A 19,054-nucleotide genomic window follows, 5' to 3' on the forward strand; every position below is an offset into this window, starting at 1 on the left:
AGCGCAGTATCCCACCATACCTCCCTACCTTCGGAGCGTTCACGGGAAGACAACTGGGGTAAATTGGGAGCAGCTTTGATTTTTGTCAGCCGCTTTGCACCCGGGGATGCGGGAGAGAAGGGGCGGTGTGGGAGGGGGGGGTAAAAAGTGCGGGGGGGGGGGGAATACCGAGGGGGGGTGCCAAACGCTATGGAAATGAATGGGGGTTTGGGGGGGGGAGGAGTGGGGTTTGGGTTTGGATTTTTTTTTTTTTTAGGAAAAGAGAAGGGGGGGGGGGTAGAGAAAAAGAGGCACCGGCAGTGCCGGGGTGAGCAGCTCCGCACACGCGTGGGGGGAGGACGAAGGGAGGCGGGGGGGGGCGCGGAGGGGCGCGGAGCGGTGCGGAGCCACCGCAACCCCGTGTCGGCGGGCGGGCGAGGGGGGGGTGCTCCAAAATGGGGGGGGGGGGGGGGGATTTACGCGGGTGCGGGGCCGCCCCCTCTCCTCCCCCCCCCCCCAACCGGCCCCCCCCCCCGGCTGCCTCACCGCTGCCGGCGGCTCCCCGCTTGGAAATGGAGACCAGCAACTCTCACCAGAGCTCCCCAGCATCCCACGGTCCTGAGGAAGGAGTTTGGGGCGGCTGGGGGGGGGGGGGGGGGTGTTGAGAGTGACGGTGAGGCGAGGAGGAGGAGGAAGGAGGAAGGCTGGGAAGAAGGGGGTGGGGGGAGACGGCAGCTTCTGAAATGGAGCCAGCCCAAATGGGAGACTGATGCTGGAGAAGGGGCTGCGTCATTTCGGGGCTGGGAGAGGGCTCAGCTCTTCTTCTTCCCCCACCCCACCCGGGGCAGGAAAAATCCACGGTGGGGAAAAGGATAAACCCATCTTCGGTCTGCCTAGGGATGCCAGGAAAGAAAGGGGCAAGGGGGGGGGGGGGGCGGCTGCCGCAGGGCAGTGGGTAGGACCGGGCATGGTCACGAGCGGGAGCTCCTCGGTGGGACCGGGTCCCGCGGGGAAGGGAGGGGGAGACTGGGGTCCCACGCCTGGCCGGGCAGGGGTAGGAGGAATGCTCGGTATTTATAACTGCGGGGGAAACTCGCAGCCTTTCCAAGAGTTTCAGCCGGGTGAGTGGAAATGCTCTCTGCCCCTTTCGCATTTGGGAGCACAGCGGTCTTTTGGGGGGGTGGGAAAGCACTTTATTATTTTTTTCTTCTTCCTGCTGGACAGTGGGTCTCTTTGAGCCTACCGTCAAGTCCCACGGCTGCAATTGCAAACAAACTTTCCTTCTGCAGAGAGGAAGTAACTGAGACTGAGGGTCTGAAGCTAGCCAGTGGCCAGCGGCTACCCTGGCCTTCGCTGGCCCTTGCCAAGGGGCAGGGGAGGTGGGGGCCCGGCACTGAGGGGCTGTGGGTGCAGCACACTGCACGTCCGAGGCGAAATAACTGGCCTGGGAACACCTTCCCTTCTTTCAACTATGCCCACCCAGTCCAAGGCAGTTTCCTTCTGAAGTTCATCCCTTCAAAGGCTTTCTAAACTCAGCTTCAAATGCTCATGTCCACGTTTGGGTGTTGGTTTGGGGTTGGTTTTTTTTAATTTCCCTACCACCTCTGTGGTCTCAGCTTTAAAAAGCAAAGCTGCTCTTAGCGGGGCTGAGATCGCAGGTGCAGTCATGGAGGCCCATGGTGAGCTTCAGTAAAAAGCAAGAGAAAACAGAGTCCCCAGGCGAGATTACAGCACTGGTACACAAGCATGTACAGCCTCGTCCCAGCCTTCTACAGCACCTGCCACAGCAAAGGTGGCGTATGCAAAGTCCTTAAAATATTGACCATAGTCATTGTTGTGATGTGCGTATAGATTTTTAGCTTATTTTATGACTCTGCATGTGTGTATGTGCAATACATGTGCCTGTGCACATACACACACACTTATATCTATGTATAAGTATATATTCAATAGTGATGGGCCTGTTAAACTGAGCAGTGATTTCTCTCCTGCAGATAGATGTGTAATACACACACATAGTGATGATACCTAAGGTGTTTGGGGGTGGGGATGCATAATATCTTATAAATTTGAAGTTTTTATCAGGCAGAGCAGATTACTTTAAGCGTTCAATTTCTCAGCGATCCAATTTTATTAGGATTTACTATCATTTGTGCTGTGCATCCCTGGGGAAATAATGCTTTGATTAATGTAATCCTGGGCTGGGATCCGCCACATGCCCCTCTCCCAAGAGAAGGGCCCTGTTTGACAAACAAAAACAGAGCAGCAACTATTGCAATCTGCACTCACCTTTCGAAAGCACACAGACCCACGCACGCAAAATCTAACCCCCTCCTTCCCCCCAACCCCAAATAAAACAGCAGCATCTCAAAACAATGCGCGCTTATTCATTTGCACACAATGCCTCCGATTCAGCGTGGGCTGTACAGTCCAGCCCTCAACTGCACGGAGCCAGCCCAAAAAGGATCCTGCTCTGTCCCCCACTGGGAAGCTGAAGCATCTCTGGGAAGCTCAATGCCTCTCTGTATTTCAGGCTTTCCTTGGGCTCCCAACATTTCTGCTTCTTTGTTTCCCACTGCAGGCCTTGCCGCAAACCGATTTCCAAGTCTGCTCCTTCAACCCACCGGCAGCCCAGGGGCCCAAGAAGCTGTCCCTGCGAGGTTCCCTGGCACCCACCTGGGGGGACATGTACCTCTCTAAACGGGCCCTGGTAAGTGAATCACAGCCAGGCAGTCTGCTCAGCTCACAGGGGGTGTGTGGGGGGGGGGACGACACCCAGAAAACAACCTCGAACAGAAAGTCTTGTCACATACATTTTTAAAGGGAAGAAAAGAAAGTATTCCTCCGCCTTTGGGGGTTGCTTAGGTTTGATCAGCTTTGTTCCAGCCACACCCCCCCCCCTCGCCCCTTCTGTTTGTGTCAAAGGCTGGCAGGAACAATAGCGTTTAAACAGGAATAAACATGCCCAGATCAGAGCCCAGCCCTAGAGAAAGCTTTCCCTTTCTTTATATCCCTAGGTGAACTGGCCGGTGTTTCCCCCTTTTCCTCCTCCTCCCCTCTCCCCCCAACCCGACACCCATCACCAGCAGCCCAAATAGCAGTTTAATGTTGATTTTTTCCCCCCCGCCTCCCGCAACAAAGCGGGTCCTACTACGCCTGAGAGGGACATCCAGCATCGGGCCACTTTATTCCAAGTCCGGATTAATAAATCCAGGGGAAGGAGGAGGGGAGGGGGAATCTCCAGGCTGGAGATGAGGAGGGATGCGGTTTGCGCCGGGGTTTTCAATAAGATGCTGCTCTCTCCTTCGTGTTTACCCACTGACCCCCAATACGGTGACTCAGCGATTACCAAGCACTGGGTGTCTGTGTGTGTAAGGGGGTGGGTGGCTTCCCCCCCACCCCCCCCTTCCTCTTTCTTTTCTTTCCTGATGAAAAACGATGCAATTACATTTCTGCATGCTGATCTGAGAGTTCAAATAACAAGCCTTAAACGCGTTATCAGGCGCTTGTTAAAGAAGGAAGGGGGGGAGCGAAGGGAAGAGGGGAACAAATCTAGACGTATATGCGTCTGTGCATCCCTGGCTGTACGTGTACCTATATATGCGTACGCGTACACTTATCTATGGACGTAGATACATATTGAACTGAAAGACTGCTAGAAGAAGAGCTCGGCTCTTGTTCGGCCTGAGTCCCTGCACCCAGGCAGCACCAATTTAAACCAGCACCAACCAACCGAGAGAAGGAAGAGGAAGAGGCGCAAATCACTCCGGGGAAAAAAAAGTTATTTAGACGCAATCTTTGGATTTTCCCAGCGCAAACTGACTCTCCTACCCGGGCTTGATCCAGTTTTGCCGCTCCCCTTCCCCCTCCCACCCCGCGAGGGGGGGGGGGTCCATCCCTATTTCGCATTTTTTTCCCCCATTTCCCCCCTGGGCGGGTGTTTGCTGGCACCTCGGCGCGGCCGCGGCCCGCTCCGCGCCCGCGGAAGGGTCGGCGGAGCGGGGGCCGCCCCCCCCGAGGCCGCGGGGTCCCCGTCGGGCTTTCGGGTCCCCGCCTTTGCCCCCCCCCTCGCTTTTCTTCCCTCCCCAGCTCTTAGCAAGCGGCGAGAAATTGTTTCAGAAGTCGGATGGCGGGGCTGAATTTCGAGAGGGGAGGAGGGAATAAATGCGAGGAGATGATGAATAATGTTAACTTTTGACTGTAGGAGTCATGATGGAGTTGAGGGAAGCTGCAGGGAAATATGTCATTTAATCCCAGGGCTACCGAAATCCCTTTTATCAAGCATCGTGATGCTGGAATTACACTGCTGTAAAAGCGACCGAGTACTTAAAAGTATGCAACATCAGGCAAATATATAGATTGGAGGAACGGGTGTAATATGAACGCGTGTACAAACTAACCACACGACCGTGAAAACCCCAAGCGGATTAGATAAATATAAATACAAGTGCATTAAAAAAAAAAAAAAAAGCACAGTGAAACTGTAGCTGCTGCATTCACGCAAGGAGAACAGGACAGCGTGTGCATGTTTGTGTGCAATGCCAAAAAGAGCAGCCTTAAGGTTGACCTACTGCAATCTGCACTGAGCTCCTCAGACAATAGACAAGTTCAAATGTCAAAAAATCTAATAATAAAAAACAGAGCTGCCAAACTGCACGAACTGTTTTCTAGTGTATCACAATTATTCACCCTCTTATCCACTAAGAGACTGCCAGTCCTTATGCACGTAAAAGAAAATCTATGTAATGCATATGGATCTTTCTTTTTTTTTTTTCACATGTGAAACGCTATTGAGATGGCAAGCACGCAAATCAGAATGATATCATGTCTAATAAAAGCGGGGCTAAGGTTTTCACAGTCTCTTTTAAAAGACTCCAACTTGTAAATCCCCTTTTTATGTCGCTACATGCACAATTATTCTTATAAATAAAAATCTACATGTTCAAGGAGCTGGATTGGAACTATATATCCCTCTGATTTTAACGTCGGTGGGAGCATTAGGTTTCCATCATATGTAATGTGTCTACGTTGAGCTCAAGTCAACAGATAGATTGTTCCATTCATTTGGCAACTTTCATTACAGTCCGTGTGAGGTGAACCCTGAGCACGACACGTTGGGTAATATCAGAATTATGCAGCTGGGAAGAAAGGACCCCTATTTTAAAAGCTATCTTGCTTTGCATGGTGCAGTTCTGTATTATCGTTCTAATTTATTACAGAACGCGAAATGCTTTGTTATGCTCAAAACAATAAATAAGGTTCCGAGTGAAGCCTTCAGAATAAAAGGTATGGATAAATGATTTGCCTGCCTATTGTGTTTATCGTTATTATCGTCAGCCTTTAAAAGTAATCTGTATAGTTCCCTATTTTCTCCAGATTGGTTAGTGTAATATCCCTAGTGCAGCTATCAACGTGGTCATAAGAACTATGAACTACAGTATGGGTAAGCTTGAAAAACCCACAGCAGATCACATTAGCCAAGAACGCTACATATCTGGAAGCCAGTCAACTTCACGTTTTCAGCTGACTGCTGTATTATGCACGAATGTGTTTTACATATAGCAGACTGTATACGGAATATGTCTTTATGTTTAACATTTTAATTTGTAAATGCTAATTAGGCAGTTGGTCTCCACGGTTATATTAGTAGATACCTAATCCTTTCCCACTATAAGCAAATGAATCCTAAATACGGTAAACATTCACTTTCTTTTCCCTACCTCCGCGACAGTATCGCTTCCACATCCATTTTCCAAAGGCGTCCATTCGGACAAAATAGGCATTTATTAATAGAAAGGGGGTGGGAGAAAAAAAAAAATGCTCTCTGTAGCACTCTTACAATTAGGGTGCCACTGCAGGCACAGAGCTGGGGGTCCTGGCCGAACCCGACTTTTTCAAAAGCAGCCGGCAAAGTGAAGTTTTGCCGAATTAACTTGTTGCTCGTTTTAGCCTTAGGTTTTTTTTCTGTTCGCTTGCGGGTCCCCCGAAGCCCGCTGCTGCTAACTGCTGCAAACCCACAGCAGAGGAGCTGCGCTGCTAACTCCTGGTTTGTTTAAAATACAACGCAGGTTACGCTTGGAGGGTTGGGGGGGGGGGGGGGGGGAACGGGACAGGCGAAAACTGGGGGGAAATCCGCTTAATCCCAAAACCGGGATGCTGAACTTTACCGGACTCTTTCAACTCCAAAACCCGCCCGCTTCAGAGGGCGAGGGAAATGTTCACTAAATTACGGCAAATCTCAAGTAAGCGACCACGTTTCTGAGGAGAATTGCGCTCTGGAAATGTGTTTTACTAGTCTGGAATATTGCTAGTGCTTATTTCGCCAAATGCGGTAGGTGGAAAGTTTTGTTCATGTAAATATCTCAACCATTTTCCCGCACGGTCAATACACACGGAGACTTGACTCCGTTTTCCAAATGAAGACCCACGAACGCTTGAAATGAAAAGTGTACGTTCTTGTAGGTCGTTTTCTCTCTTTGATTACTTTTATCTCTTTTTTTCCTTTTCCTTTTTTTTCTTTTTTTGTGTGTGTGTGTTAGCTTTTTAGGCGGGGAGTTCATCTTGCCAGGATCTATCATATTTATGGGCTGTGTGATTTCCAGGGCTCCAATTGGTCTTTCCTTTATGGAGGCAAGGAATAAAACTTTCCCACTCGCACGGAAACTGCTGGGGCTCCAGCGCAGGGGAACAAAGTGGCTTCAAACCCACCCCCCCACCCCGGGGCTGCCACATTCTCCCCCCCCCAAAACCTCCTCCCCCGGCGCAGGGGGGGCTGCCCGGGACATCCCCCTTGCAGGTGCTTTAGGGGATGCTGCAGCCACGTTTGTCCGTCTGTCCCCAGCATCGCACCGGCGTGGGTCGGGGCGGGGGGGAGGCGTGTTTAAGCAGGAATACCAGAAAAAAAAAAAAAAAAAAAATTCTCACTCCTGTCTCCTCTTGCAACCGCTTAGGGAGGGAAAGGGAGGAAAGAAGCGGGTGTCAGTGGAGGTTCATGTCCTGTCCCGATCGGTCGCGACAACTTGTGCCCGGTGTGCCGCCGGTGTGGGCAGGGAGGGAGGCGGGGGGGAGCCCGGCGCTGGCTCTCGTAGATAGAGAAGTCCGGGGGGGGGGAGTGGCCAGCTTGGGGGGGGTGGAGGAAAAAGAGGGGGGGGGGGGGGAAAGCTACTTTTCCAGGTTTAATACGGCGATTAAATATGAAATGATGTAAAAAACCCCGAGCCGGTTTATTGCATCTCCAGAGGCTGGAGCGCCTTATGTGGACCAAAAAAAAAAAAAAAAAAGCCCCCCCAAAAAAACCCAAACCCACCCTGCGTGCCACCTCAGGTCACCCCGTGCCTGTGTTTTAATTAGCTGCTCTCACTCCCTCGCAGGCCTCGGCTCGCTCGGGGGACACTTTTTGGGGGGCGGCCTTTCCACCGGCAGCACCCCCCCCCCACCTCCACTTCACCACCCCCCCCCCAACCATCACCACCGCCGCTCCGCTCCCGCCCCGTCGACCCCGGGAGTTTTGGGGCTCTCTCCCTCAACCGAGGTGCCTTTGGGGGGGGTTAAAGACCGGGGGAACCCGAGGTTGCCCCCCCCTCGCCCTCGGTCCCCCCCAAACCCCGGGGACGGACGGGACGGGGGGGGGGCGGACCCGGGGGGGGGGGGGGCTGGGGGTTATGGCGCCCCCCTGGCGGGCGGCCGCCGCCTCGGCGGAGCGCGCCGAAAGTTGATTTTGTTCAGCAAGGCGTATCGTATAAAATTAACGACGGCCAATAAAATTAGCTTACATGTTTCAACCGTAAAAAGTCCAAAACAAAATAAAGCTAGTTTTAGTGAAGCTAAGAAGCTCTGGTTTGGCCCCGTTCTCTCTGGCTTGAACTGGGGTCCTTTTATCTAAAGCCCAGTGCACAAACATATAGCTTAATGTGACTAGTGTTCTTCCTTTTATTTCTTTCTCTATGGCAACCAATATGTTCTGCTCAGAAATGTTCCCCCATCAAGGAAACAAATGATCTTGAGGGAGCAGCTCTATACGGCATCTGTTCCGATGGAGCACACAGAGTTAACCCCAGTCAAAAGAGACGCTGGGCACGTCAACAAGAAGTGGAAAATGAGCGATTCTTCTCCCCCCCAAATTGAAACCTATACCTCCCTAGTTTTACAAGCCATTTTATTGATTTGACTATCGACCGTTTCCAAAGAAGTAACTAATTCTAGGAAATTACAATGATCATCAGCTATTGTGTGTCCAAAAGAGCAGCAACGGGGGGGGGGGGGGGAGGGAAAAAAAAATCATGCAAATAACACGGCAAAATTAAAATAAATGAAAGTCGCGTAATGGGATATTTAAGCCTCGGTAAAGTTTTCAGGAGCGGTATCTGGCCTACTAATTTCATCCTACATTATTTATCACATTATTTATCACACTGACCCAAACGCTATAAAAGAGTTTCAGATCATTAGCCTGCACCTCTCAATTAGACGGGATTCGGGCAAAGCGGAGAGACAGGCAAGACTGCCAGGAGAGCGAGCGAGAAACAAAGTGAAATCTGGTCTGTAATCCTCCAGCCCCAATCTCCTTGGAGAATAAAATGAAGGGATGTCCTGGTTAGTTTTGATTGATTATACTCTTTCTGATGGACTTTCACTACAGAGCTCTAGATGTTGTGCTTAACCGTCTGTTCCCTAGTTACGATATTAACCCTCTGCGTGCACCGCCGCTCCGCACCTTCCCCTGCCTCCCCCCCCCCCCCCGCCCCCCCCGTGTCCGTGTCCGTGTCCGTGTCCGTGTCCCTCCGCACCGGCGCTCCCGGCAGGTGCCCGGTTCACCGGCCCCTGCCCCGGCCCCGGCCCCCTCCCCGCCCGCCGGGAGACCCCCCCCCGCCCGCCCGCTCCCCCCCCCCAGCTCCGAGAAGCAGCCTTTGACAACAGCCCGCGTCTCTGCCTCTCCTCTCCTTTACAAATCTGTAATATTTTCGAGAGCTTTCCTTTTTTCCTTCCCCCCCCCCGCCCCCCCCCCTTCCCCGAGTCCTGGTGTTACAATAATTAACAGTGCCCAGAAAAGTGAAGTAGTAACCAGAAAGACTTTCCAGCGCTGAAGAATTGCTTTGCTGCCTTGAGCTTTGGAATGAATCCATGCTTTTTATGTAATATTTCACTAAGGTGCTTTTTGTTGCTGGTGGGATTTTTTTTTTTTTCCTTTCCCTTTCCCTTTTTTTTTTTTTTTTTTTAAGCCGGTTTCCTTCCAGGCAGTTGCCATGGGTTTCCCTGTCTTGTCCTAAGCTTTTGAAAATATACATCCAGAAGACTTTAAAGAAAACAAAAGTAGATAAAAAAATGTAAAACACTTACCGGTCATACTTCCAGGATTTAGAGATTTTTTTTTTAATTTTTGATTTTAATAAGGTGACAGGGGGGAAAAAGCATGTTCTCAACTCCAGCGAAACGATCCATGTTAAGATTTTCCTTTGCACTGACTCCACTAAGCCCCGCTCTCCACTAGTCTATTATTTTCACCAAAATATATGAAAATTTATGCAAATGAAAATCAGCACTAACTGTTCTCCCCTTGTTATACTTTGGATTTTTTTCCAGACAAAACAATCAACACTCTGCAAGGGAGGGGGTGGGAAGAGTTGGGGAACTAAGTTGGTTGGGTTTGTGTGGTTTTTTTTTTTAAATAAAAGACATTACTCCAGCTCGAGCTTTATTTTTTGTTGTCGCTGTTATGAGGGTGTACTTTTTTTTTTTTATTTGGGGGGATTTCTTCCCCCCCCCCTTCCTTTTTTATTAAGAAAGTAGATCTGTTTGCAGAGGCGCTATCACGTTTCATCAGGCCACCTGAGACGGCTTTTGAAAGCGTGTACTGTGAAATTCATAGCAGTAATTTAGACAAAATCCTCACTGTATATTAATGAAAGACGGCCCCATGGCACCGTTCCTATCCTCCCCATTCAGTGTAAACAAAACCACGAGACTCACTCGGTTTTTGAGCCTGATCCAAGCAAAATCGGCTGGAAAGGAAAACATGGGGTTCTGGCACTGACTATTCAAACGTCTGCACCTGGAGATCTCAGATTTATTCAATGAAATCTGTGTTGGATCTTTTATATATAAAAAAGAAACCTTTGGAGGACGCATGGGAACAAAAAAATAAAAAAAATATACAGCTATAATCGTTATGTTTGGGGTTTAGTTACCAGTGCCCTTCAGATCCGTACGCTTCACTTTAATGGTTTTTTCTAACCCGACCCACCGTGGGTTTTGGTTTTTTGGGTTTTTTTTTTTCCCCGTGCCAGCCGAGGGGGCTGCCCGGAGCCCCGAACACCGGCTCCCGGAGCGGCCGGCGGGGCTGGCTCCGCGGGCGCTCCGCGGGCGCGGAGAGCGGGACCGCAGCTCGCCGCCTCCCGGAGCCAAATCATTCGGCGTGCGGAGGAAGGCCCGGAGGGGGGGACGGGGAACACGCTCCCCATTTTAACACCCCTTTTCCCTCCGCGGGCCCCCGCGCATCCCACCGTTAAGGGGAGAACGGGGAGACCCCGAGCAGCGCCGCGTCCCCTCGAATGTCCGACCGGTGTTATTGCACCGGCGGTCCCCCGGGAGCGTTCAATTTGCCCTTGTTTTTGTTGCCACTTTCTCTTTTTTTTTTTTTCTTTTCTTTTTTTTTTTTTTTTTTCCGTGGTTCACTGAGGTTGCCTGTGCCGGCGTTTCCGCTCGGTCGCATCTCTCCCCCCCCCCCCTCAACCCCCCCCTCCAGGCTTTTTCCCCCCGCCTCCCTTAACCCTTTCGGCTGGACGAAGAAAATAATACAACGTTTCATACCGCGGGGCCGGCTCCCTGCGAGACACCGCGGCTCGCCGGGCCAGCCCGGTCGCCCCATCCCTTTCCCCGACGGGGCGGCCATTCTCCGGGACTACCGGGATCGACCTCCCGGCGGGAAGGGCTGCGGGGGGGGGGCGGACAAAGAGGGAGGGGGGAGGAAGGGCTTTGGGTGCCCCGGGGGTGGCATCCCCGCACAAACGCCCTTCCTACCCCCCGCCCGGCTTCGGCGTCGTTATTATTATTAATTATTATCGTTATTAATTATTACCGCTGCCCCCCCCCCCCCGTGCCCGAGCGGCCGGGAGAGCTCCGAGGTGCGTGTGTCTGCCGGGCGGGAAGAGTTAAGAGGCGGAGGGAGGAGGAAAGAGGGAGGAGGGATGGAGAAGGGAGGGATGATGGAGGGATGATGGAGGGGGGGGTAAAGGGGGGGGGCACTTCCAGCTCCGACGCCACTTTTGCCTAAATTAAAAAGTAGCCAATCGGAACGGCCGGAAGGGGGGCCGAGCGGCCGGCGGCGGGCTGTCCATCACGGGGCGAGTAGCCAATCGGCGTGGGCGGCGGCGGCGGCGGGGCCGGGTCGTGGCGGCGCGGGAGGCGGCGGCGGCGGCGGCGGCGGCGGGCAGACGGCGGGAGGGAGGGAGGAGGGAGAGGAGGAGGAGGAGGAGGAGGAGGAGGAGGAGGAGGAGGAGGAGGGAGGGGAGGAGGGCGCGGGCACGGCCCGGGAGAGGGAGGCGGGAGAGGCGAGCGGCGGGACTCCGGCACCGCCAGTGCGCGCTGCCAGCCCGGCAGCCAACTTCCCCGCTGGAGTTAGTGTATAAAGGATACCATATATGCACACACACATACACACACCTCTCCAGCAAGGCGCTCCTCCTCCGCCTCCTCCTCGACCAACTGCTGGAATTAAAATAAAAAGCAAAACAAACACCAAAAAAAAAAAAAAAGCCAACCAACCAACCAACAAAAAAAAAAAACAACAAAAAAAAACAACAAACCAAGCGAGAGAGCGAGCGAGCGGGAGAGGGAGAGAAACAATTCGCGAGGTAACGAGAAATTTCAACTTTTTCTTTTTTTTTTTTTTACTTTTTTTTTTTTTTCCAACCGCCTAAAGGAAAGGTAGAGAGAAAAAATGTCTTATCCAGAGCGTGACTCTAGCAAGAAGGCTCCGGCAGGACTCTTGTTTCAAAGGGGACAAAGTGCTCCAGCAACAGCACAACTTTGAGAAATGCATCATCACCACCATCACCACCATCATCATCACAGGAAGTTTTCTTAGGACACCAACAAAACTTGCAAATAAAAGAGCAAAAGGAGATCGAGGAGCCGAGGAGAGAGAGAAAGACACAGAGAGAGAGACAGAAAAAGGAAAATATACCCACACACAAAGCCTTAAAGGAAGAAGAAAAGGAAAAGTTTCACTCCGAGAGGGGAAGGCTGAGAGGTGGAGATGTACTCCTAGGGGAGCGGAGGGGAGAAGGCACGGGGGCTTTTTGATCCCCCCCCCCCTCTTTTTCGCTTTTTAGCCTTTGTTTGGTTTCCTCCCTGCGAGCAGCAAACTCGGGCGAGAAGGCGGCGGAGGAAAAAAAAAAGACATGTACAGCTAAATATTTCTCCTTTTTTTTGGGAAAAAAAAAAAAAAAAGCAAGCGGAAAGCAAAGCCAAGCGATTTTAAAAAGAAAGAAAAGAAAGAAAAAAAAAAAAAAAAAAACCAGGCGAAGCGAGAGAGCCGGCGGGGCTGCAAAGAGCTCGCCGCAGGAGCGGAGCGGAGCGGAGCGGAGGCAGGACGGCCGGCGGACGGGCGGAGGAGAGCGCGCCGCGGAGCGCTAGCAGGTGAAACCCCGCGCCCCGGCGCCCCGGCGAGGCTGGGAAGGCGGCGGCGGCGGCGGCGGCGGCGGCGGCGCGGGCGGCGGCCCCGGCAGCGGCCCCGGCAGCGCCGGGCAAGGGCGCTCGCCCGGCAGCCGGCGGCGGCGGCGGCGGCGGCGCGGCGGCGGCGGCGGCGGCGGCGGCGGCGGCGTCGCGGCGGGGGCGAGCGGCGGCGGGCGGCGGGCGCGGGATGGCCGCGGCCACCTCTAACCCCTACCTCCCCGGCAACGGCATCCTGGCGGCCGGCTCCATCGTCCACGCCGACTCGGGGCGGCGGCGGCGGCGGCGGCGGCGGCGGCGGCGGCGGCGGCATGCAGCCGGGCAGCGTGGCCGTCACCTCGGTGGCGGGCGGCTACCGCGGCGACCCGGCGGCCAAGATGGTCCAGAGCGACTTCATGCCGGGCGCCATGGCCGCCAGCAACGGCGGCCATATGCTGAGCCATGCCCACCAGTGGGTGACGGCCCTGCCCCACGCCGCCGCCGCCGCCGCCGCCGCCGCCGCCGCCGCCGCCGAAGCGGGCTCGCCCTGGTCCGGCAGCCCCGTGGGCATGACGGGCAGCCCCCAGCAGGCCGCCGCCGCCGCCCGACGTCAAGGGCGGCGGCGGGCGCGACGACCTGCACTCGGGCGCGGCGCTGCACCACCGGCCGCCCCACCTGGGCCCCCCGCACCAGGGGCACCCGGCGGCCTGGGGGGCGGCGGCGGCGGCGGCCGCCCACCTGCCCGCCATGGCCGGCGGGCAGCAGCAGCAGCAGCAGTCGCTCCTCTACTCGCAGCCCGGGGGCTTCACGGTGAACGGCATGCTGAGCCCCCCCCCCGGCGGGCAGAGCCTGGTGCACCCGGGGCTGGTGCGCGGCGAGACGCCGGAGCTGGGCGAGCACCCCGGGCACCACCACCACCACCACCACCACCACCAGCACCCCGGGCACCACCCGCCGCACCACGGCGGCGTCAACAGCCACGACCCGCACTCGGACGAGGACACGCCGACCTCCGACGACCTGGAGCAGTTCGCCAAGCAGTTCAAGCAGCGGCGGATTAAGCTGGGCTTCACCCAGGCCGACGTGGGGCTGGCGCTGGGCACCCTCTACGGCAACGTCTTCTCGCAGACCACCATCTGCCGCTTCGAGGCCCTGCAGCTCAGCTTCAAGAACATGTGCAAGCTGAAGCCTTTGTTGAACAAGTGGCTGGAGGAAGCCGACTCCTCCACCGGCAGCCCCACCAGCATCGACAAGATCGCGGCGCAGGGCAGGAAGAGGAAGAAGCGGACCTCCATCGAGGTGAGTGTCAAGGGGGCCTTGGAGAGCCACTTTCTGAAATGCCCCAAGCCCTCCGCCCAGGAGATTACGAACCTAGCGGACAGCCTGCAGCTGGAGAAGGAGGTGGTCAGGGTTTGGTTTTGCAATCGGAGGCAGAAAGAGAAACGGATGACCCCCCCGGGGATCCAGCAGCAGACCCCCGACGATGTCTACTCCCAGGTCGGCACCGTCAACTCCGACACGCCGCCCCCTCACCACGGACTGCAGACCAGCGTGCAGTGAGGGGCACCGCGGGCGGGCCGGGGCGGAGTGGAGGGGGGGGCCCGAGGGGACGGGGGGGACGAGGGACGGGACGCTGGGGTGGGGGGGGCAGCGCGGGCCGGGCCGGGCCCCGCCACCGCCACCGGCACCGGCCCCGGTACCGGCCCCGGCCCCGGCCCCGGCCCCGGCCCGGCCCCGGCGCGCACACCCGCACGCTGACACGGACACACTCACCCGCACGCACACACACACACACGTACACGTACACACACACACGATCCAGGCTCGTTCAGACTGCTTGTGTTTATATATATATGGATATATGCGTGCATCTATATATATATAAGGTCGATACCGATAGGGAGCGGTGGAGAAGGTCGATCCGAGCGAGAGCGTTTAGACCGTGTTGGGAAAAAAACGGGGTGGAGATGCGTAATGCACCAAAACTGCAGATGTGCCGGGGGGTTGGTTGTGGGGAGAGGGCTTGGGAGGGTGGGCTTGGGCTTTTTTTTTGCTTTTTTTTTGCTTTTTTTTTTTTAAATTGCTATTATTTTTTATTTTTCGCTCTCCAAATTAGCCCCCTCTCGCAGCGAGGAACACCACTGATGCCTGCACCTCTTCTCTCCCCTCCTCCCCCCCCTCCCCGCACTCTCCCCCCTATCCCCAAAAGGGCTCTCTCCTATGAATCACGGAAACTTTTTTCCTCCTTTCTCTCTCCCTCTTGTTTTGGTTTTATTTTTTTTCTTTTCTTTCCTTTCCTTTTCTGTTTTTTGGGGTTTTTTGCTTGGTTGTTTTTTTTTTTTTTGAATGGGAGCAATCAAAAAAAAAAGGGAAGCAGAAGCAAAATAATCCGGTTAATCAGAGGGTGCCTGCTGCATTCCAGCACCCTGTTTTTCTTGGCCAAACCGTAGAATTTTGGTGCAAGGCAGCCATCCACTCTGAAAACATATATATCTATATATCTATATATTCTGCAAAATGAAAGGGGCCACTTTTTCCAGGAAAAAAAAAAATAAAATATGCACACAGCACTAAAAACAAGCAGACTGCATAGGGAAGCAAATACATATATATATATTTATCTATATATATAGGTATAGCTATAGAACAAAACTATGGAAATAAATGCCCGCACGCCGAAAAACTGACCCTGAGGAGAAAGGGGGGAGGGACAGACGCCGGGGGGAGGGGGGCAGAAGGAGAGGTTGTTGGTCCCTAAAGTTCGAGCTCTGTAGAAGGACTTTGCATGAATTAAGGGAACCAGCGAGAGAAAGGGAAATAATTTAGGGCTGTCAAAGTCCTGCTCCTGACGGCTGCCAATCATCATGGAAGAGTCATAAAAAAAAAAAAAATCCACTGCTAATATTTTTTTTATTAATATTTTTATTTTTTATTTCTGGACTGATTCAGATAAAGGGATTTAGAAGGACTGAGCATCTGCAGCTGCACTTATCTGAACTTCTCCTCTCCTAAATCCGTTGCCAACTTTGATTGAATGGGTGCTGTGGATGTGATTATATAATACTGCCATTTCCAAGCAGTGTTTTTGGTAGGTTTTAATAAACAGACTTTTCAAAAAGACGGCAATATAGAATTGTTAGATCCGTTGTTGATCTAAAAAAAAATTTGCTTTATATTTTCATTAAATGACTTCTTTTAATATTTTATTCAGAATACCTATGAACTGCTGCAAAACGGTAATTTATTTTTTCCCCAGATCTTGTATTACGTGTTTTTTTCAGACGAGCACAAATCAAAATGAAATGAAAATATGGACAGTTGTTAGGTAATAAGGGTATCTTTTGATGTGATAATTTGATTGTAATTTAATTTGAGTAGTGATTCCGTAAGAGCTGATTGAGAAAATAAATTTGTTAGAATGAAATAGTCTGTGTCTGATGCATAAACGCTGTGTCGAAGAAAAAAAAAAAAAAAAAAAAGTTCTCTGGAGGGAAGTACTGCAAATGCTGAAGTGAGAGGAGTACCCAGGGTCCGACCTGCTCTCTGCAGCCCCCCCCTCCCGCCTCCCCCCTCCCCGCCCTCCAGCATCCCGGCCGCGGGGCTCTCCCGGTGCCCGTCCCTCCGCCGAGCAAAGGTCCACCGCCTCTCCCACCCACCCCACGGACCCCCGTGTCGTGGGGAAGGATAGGCGAAAATTAGGGATGAGCGAAAGCCACCTTCCCCCCCCCCCCCCCCAAAAAAAAAAAAAAAGGGAGGGGGGGCTGTGTCCGTTCCATTTTGGTTTGCACCTCGGTGCGGAGAGCGGGGATGTTTCCAAAAGTTCCTTTTCAAACTCGGGGGAGGGGGGGGGGGGGGCGAAGAGGGGGGGAGGGAGGCTAAGCTATCGTTTCTTTTGACGCATTTTATGTCTGTATAAATATTTGTATTTAATTTATAATTGAAGGAGAAGGTACTCTTTTTTTTTTTTTTTTTTTGCTTTGTTTTCCCCGAAAGGCTCTATAGAATAATGCTTCCAGCATCCTACGCGCGGTCCGCCTAGTTCACCGTTTCTGTTGTTGCTGTTGCTGTTGTTGTTGGTTTAGGGTGGTTTTTTTCGCTGGGGTGTGAAGTGCTGTAGTCTAGTTTTCTCCTCCACTCTGCCCTGCCGTACCTTCTTTGCAAACACACGCGTGTGTCAGTAACGTTGGGGATGCCAACAGAGGCACTGCCTGGCCTGTCATATTTATCCGCTATAATTTATTGCAATATAGGGACAAGTGAATGACCGTTTCAACTCTCTTCTTTTTGAAGCGGGGAGGTTGTGGGAACTAGAAAGCTGCACCTAACGCCTCCGCCCACCCCCGCTGATAGTCTACGGGCGAAGAAGGTTTTCTTTTATGATCCATCTCGTCCGTGGCTCCTTCCTCACCTTCCTCTCCCTCCCCTCGTCCGCGTCCTCTCCCCCCCTTACCCCCCTCCCTCCCCGCCTTAGCTTCTCTACGTGCTATTGAGGCAGGGGTTAAACCCCCCGAAAAACTGCTGTAGGAACAACAAACATTTCTTCCTTTCAGATAGGCCTGGTGTCGGTCCATAAATCAAAGCCAACCTGAGAGCCGTGCACCGGGATGCATTATTTTAACACCACCTCGTAGTAAATATCACCGTGGGTTTGATTTGTGAAATCCGAAAGGCCCTACTGACACGGAGGGGAAAAAAAAAAAAAAAAAAAAGGGGGGGGGGGGAAGAGGGGGGAAAAAAAACCCCAAACAAAACCAAACCACAAAAAAACAACAAAGGGAATGAAAACCCGAAAGGGTAAAGGACGCTCTTTTCTTTTGTTCCTTGGAGCAGGAGCTCCTGGCTGGTTTTGCAGCTGGGGGGGGGGCAAAGGCCGGGTGCGGGCAGGCTGGCAGCGCCGGACCCCCTTCTCCCGGTACCGGGTACCGTTAGGAGGTGAGGTGGGCTCCCCGTTTGGTACCCACGAAGGGGAGAGGTTTATTAGAGATGGAGAAGGTCTGTTGAAATTTGGGAGCGGTGTTCGGTTACCGGCTTTGGATGGCAACAAAGGGTTTCGCGTTGGGCTTCGCACCGGTGTCTGCGAAAAGGCAAACCTTTTGCGGGTTGCTTGCCTGAAAAAAAGCTGGGGTTCAGGCTGGGGGGGGTAACGTTTGGGCGGAGGGACTGGCAAAACGTGGACTTGTTATGCACAAAAAGTGAGGCCATGGGCGCTCCCCCCCCCCCTCTCCCCGCACTCCCCCCCCCCCCCCCCGCCCGCCCCCGAGAAACTGAAGCCTTTGAATGTATTTGGGAATTTCAGGGTTGTGAGGCTATGAGATAGCAAGAGGTAGATAATAAGTGAGAGGGTTTGCGCTTAGGGTTATATTGTTACACGTGTAAATAATGAAAATATTGTTATATATCGCCAGATCTCTTAATGAATTTAGTAATTGTGTTCATTTATAATATCAGCGTTCTGTGCTTGGTGACTGAGTCGGCATCGTCTTCCTTACTCTTTTTTTTTTCTTTTTTCTTCTTTTTTTTTCTTCTTCTGCCTAAAGGAAAGCCAAATGTTTTACAAAGTTATGTTTGATCAGTCTGGGTAATCCCGAGATGTGATTATTTATAGTTTGCGTTTTCATATCCTGCGGTCCTCTGCTACGCCCCAGTCTTCTCCCTCACATCCCATCCTTCCCCCGTCGAGTCTGTACACAATAAATCATTTTCAGGTGTATTTGAAATAGTCATCTCACTGCTGTTGATGCGCATATTTCCCGGAATTTAGCAAAGAGCTCTCCCTCGGTTTAAAAACGCAGCGGTTCCTATCGGAAAGTGATCTTTACAGAATCCTTATGCTTTACTGTAGTGACTCGTGTTTGCACATTACAATGCTCATAACTTGTTTTGTATGAATGGTTTTAAATGGAACGTTCAGAGAATAATTGGTTCTACTATGAAATGCAGTATATACTATTGATAATTTTATCAATAAGTGTAATATTTTCAATAATTTTAACAGCTCAATTTGTTTTTTTAAATTATATATTTGTAAAATATTTATCCTGTTGAAAGCAACAATATATTGTTGTATTTATTCGTTTATTTTTGTAATAAATGATCGACACCTTCAAGCTACAGCCAAATCGATACTTCTATATATTTCTACAGGGCTACCTTTTTTTTGAGGCGCTTGTTCGGATTGGCACAAGAGTGTAAAGATTACCTCTGTAACTGGCAGGCTTGCAGGACCCAACCGTAGGCGTGAGCTGCTTCGCCACACGCACTTTACTTTGCTTAAGTTCCCGGGTAATTAATCAAACTCTAAAAAGGGATGCAACAAGTCCCGGCCTCGGAGGCAGGCGTGGAGCGAGCGCTTTAGGACAGGGACGGATTTTGCTCGAAGCAGGGATGGCGAGGAGGATGGCGAGGAGCTCGGTGGCCCTGTGGCGAG

At 52.5% G+C, this 19,054-nt stretch overlaps 1 protein-coding gene and 1 long non-coding RNA gene across 11 annotated transcripts in view; one reads left to right on the plus strand and one right to left on the minus strand.

Moving 5' to 3' along the window:
• The window catches only part of LOC128135218 (uncharacterized), a 39,868-nt gene extending 29,704 nt beyond the window's left edge, over nucleotides 1-10,164 (minus strand). The window contains exon 1 of one of the 10 annotated variants that reach the window (XR_008233008.1): nucleotides 9,316-10,164. This is a non-coding gene — a long non-coding RNA (uncharacterized LOC128135218). Of the gene's footprint in view, nucleotides 1-525; nucleotides 616-9,311 lie in introns of those variants that run through there. The other 9 variants (XR_008233001.1, XR_008233007.1, XR_008232999.1 and 6 more) reach the window with 9 other exon arrangements.
• Nucleotides 10,165-12,838: 2,674 nt separating this feature from the next.
• POU3F3 (POU class 3 homeobox 3) lies at nucleotides 12,839-14,222 on the plus strand. Its single transcript, XM_052773950.1, is given in 3 exon segments — nucleotides 12,839-12,915; nucleotides 12,917-13,216; nucleotides 13,218-14,222. Coding segments are annotated over 3 exon segments (1,347 nt in total). The 3' UTR covers nucleotides 14,188-14,222.
• Nucleotides 14,223-19,054: the final 4,832 nt, after the last annotated feature.

Source organism: Harpia harpyja, chromosome 22, assembly GCF_026419915.1.
Source record: "Harpia harpyja isolate bHarHar1 chromosome 22, bHarHar1 primary haplotype, whole genome shotgun sequence".
In the NCBI taxonomy this organism is placed as follows: Eukaryota; Metazoa; Chordata; class Aves; order Accipitriformes; family Accipitridae; genus Harpia; species Harpia harpyja.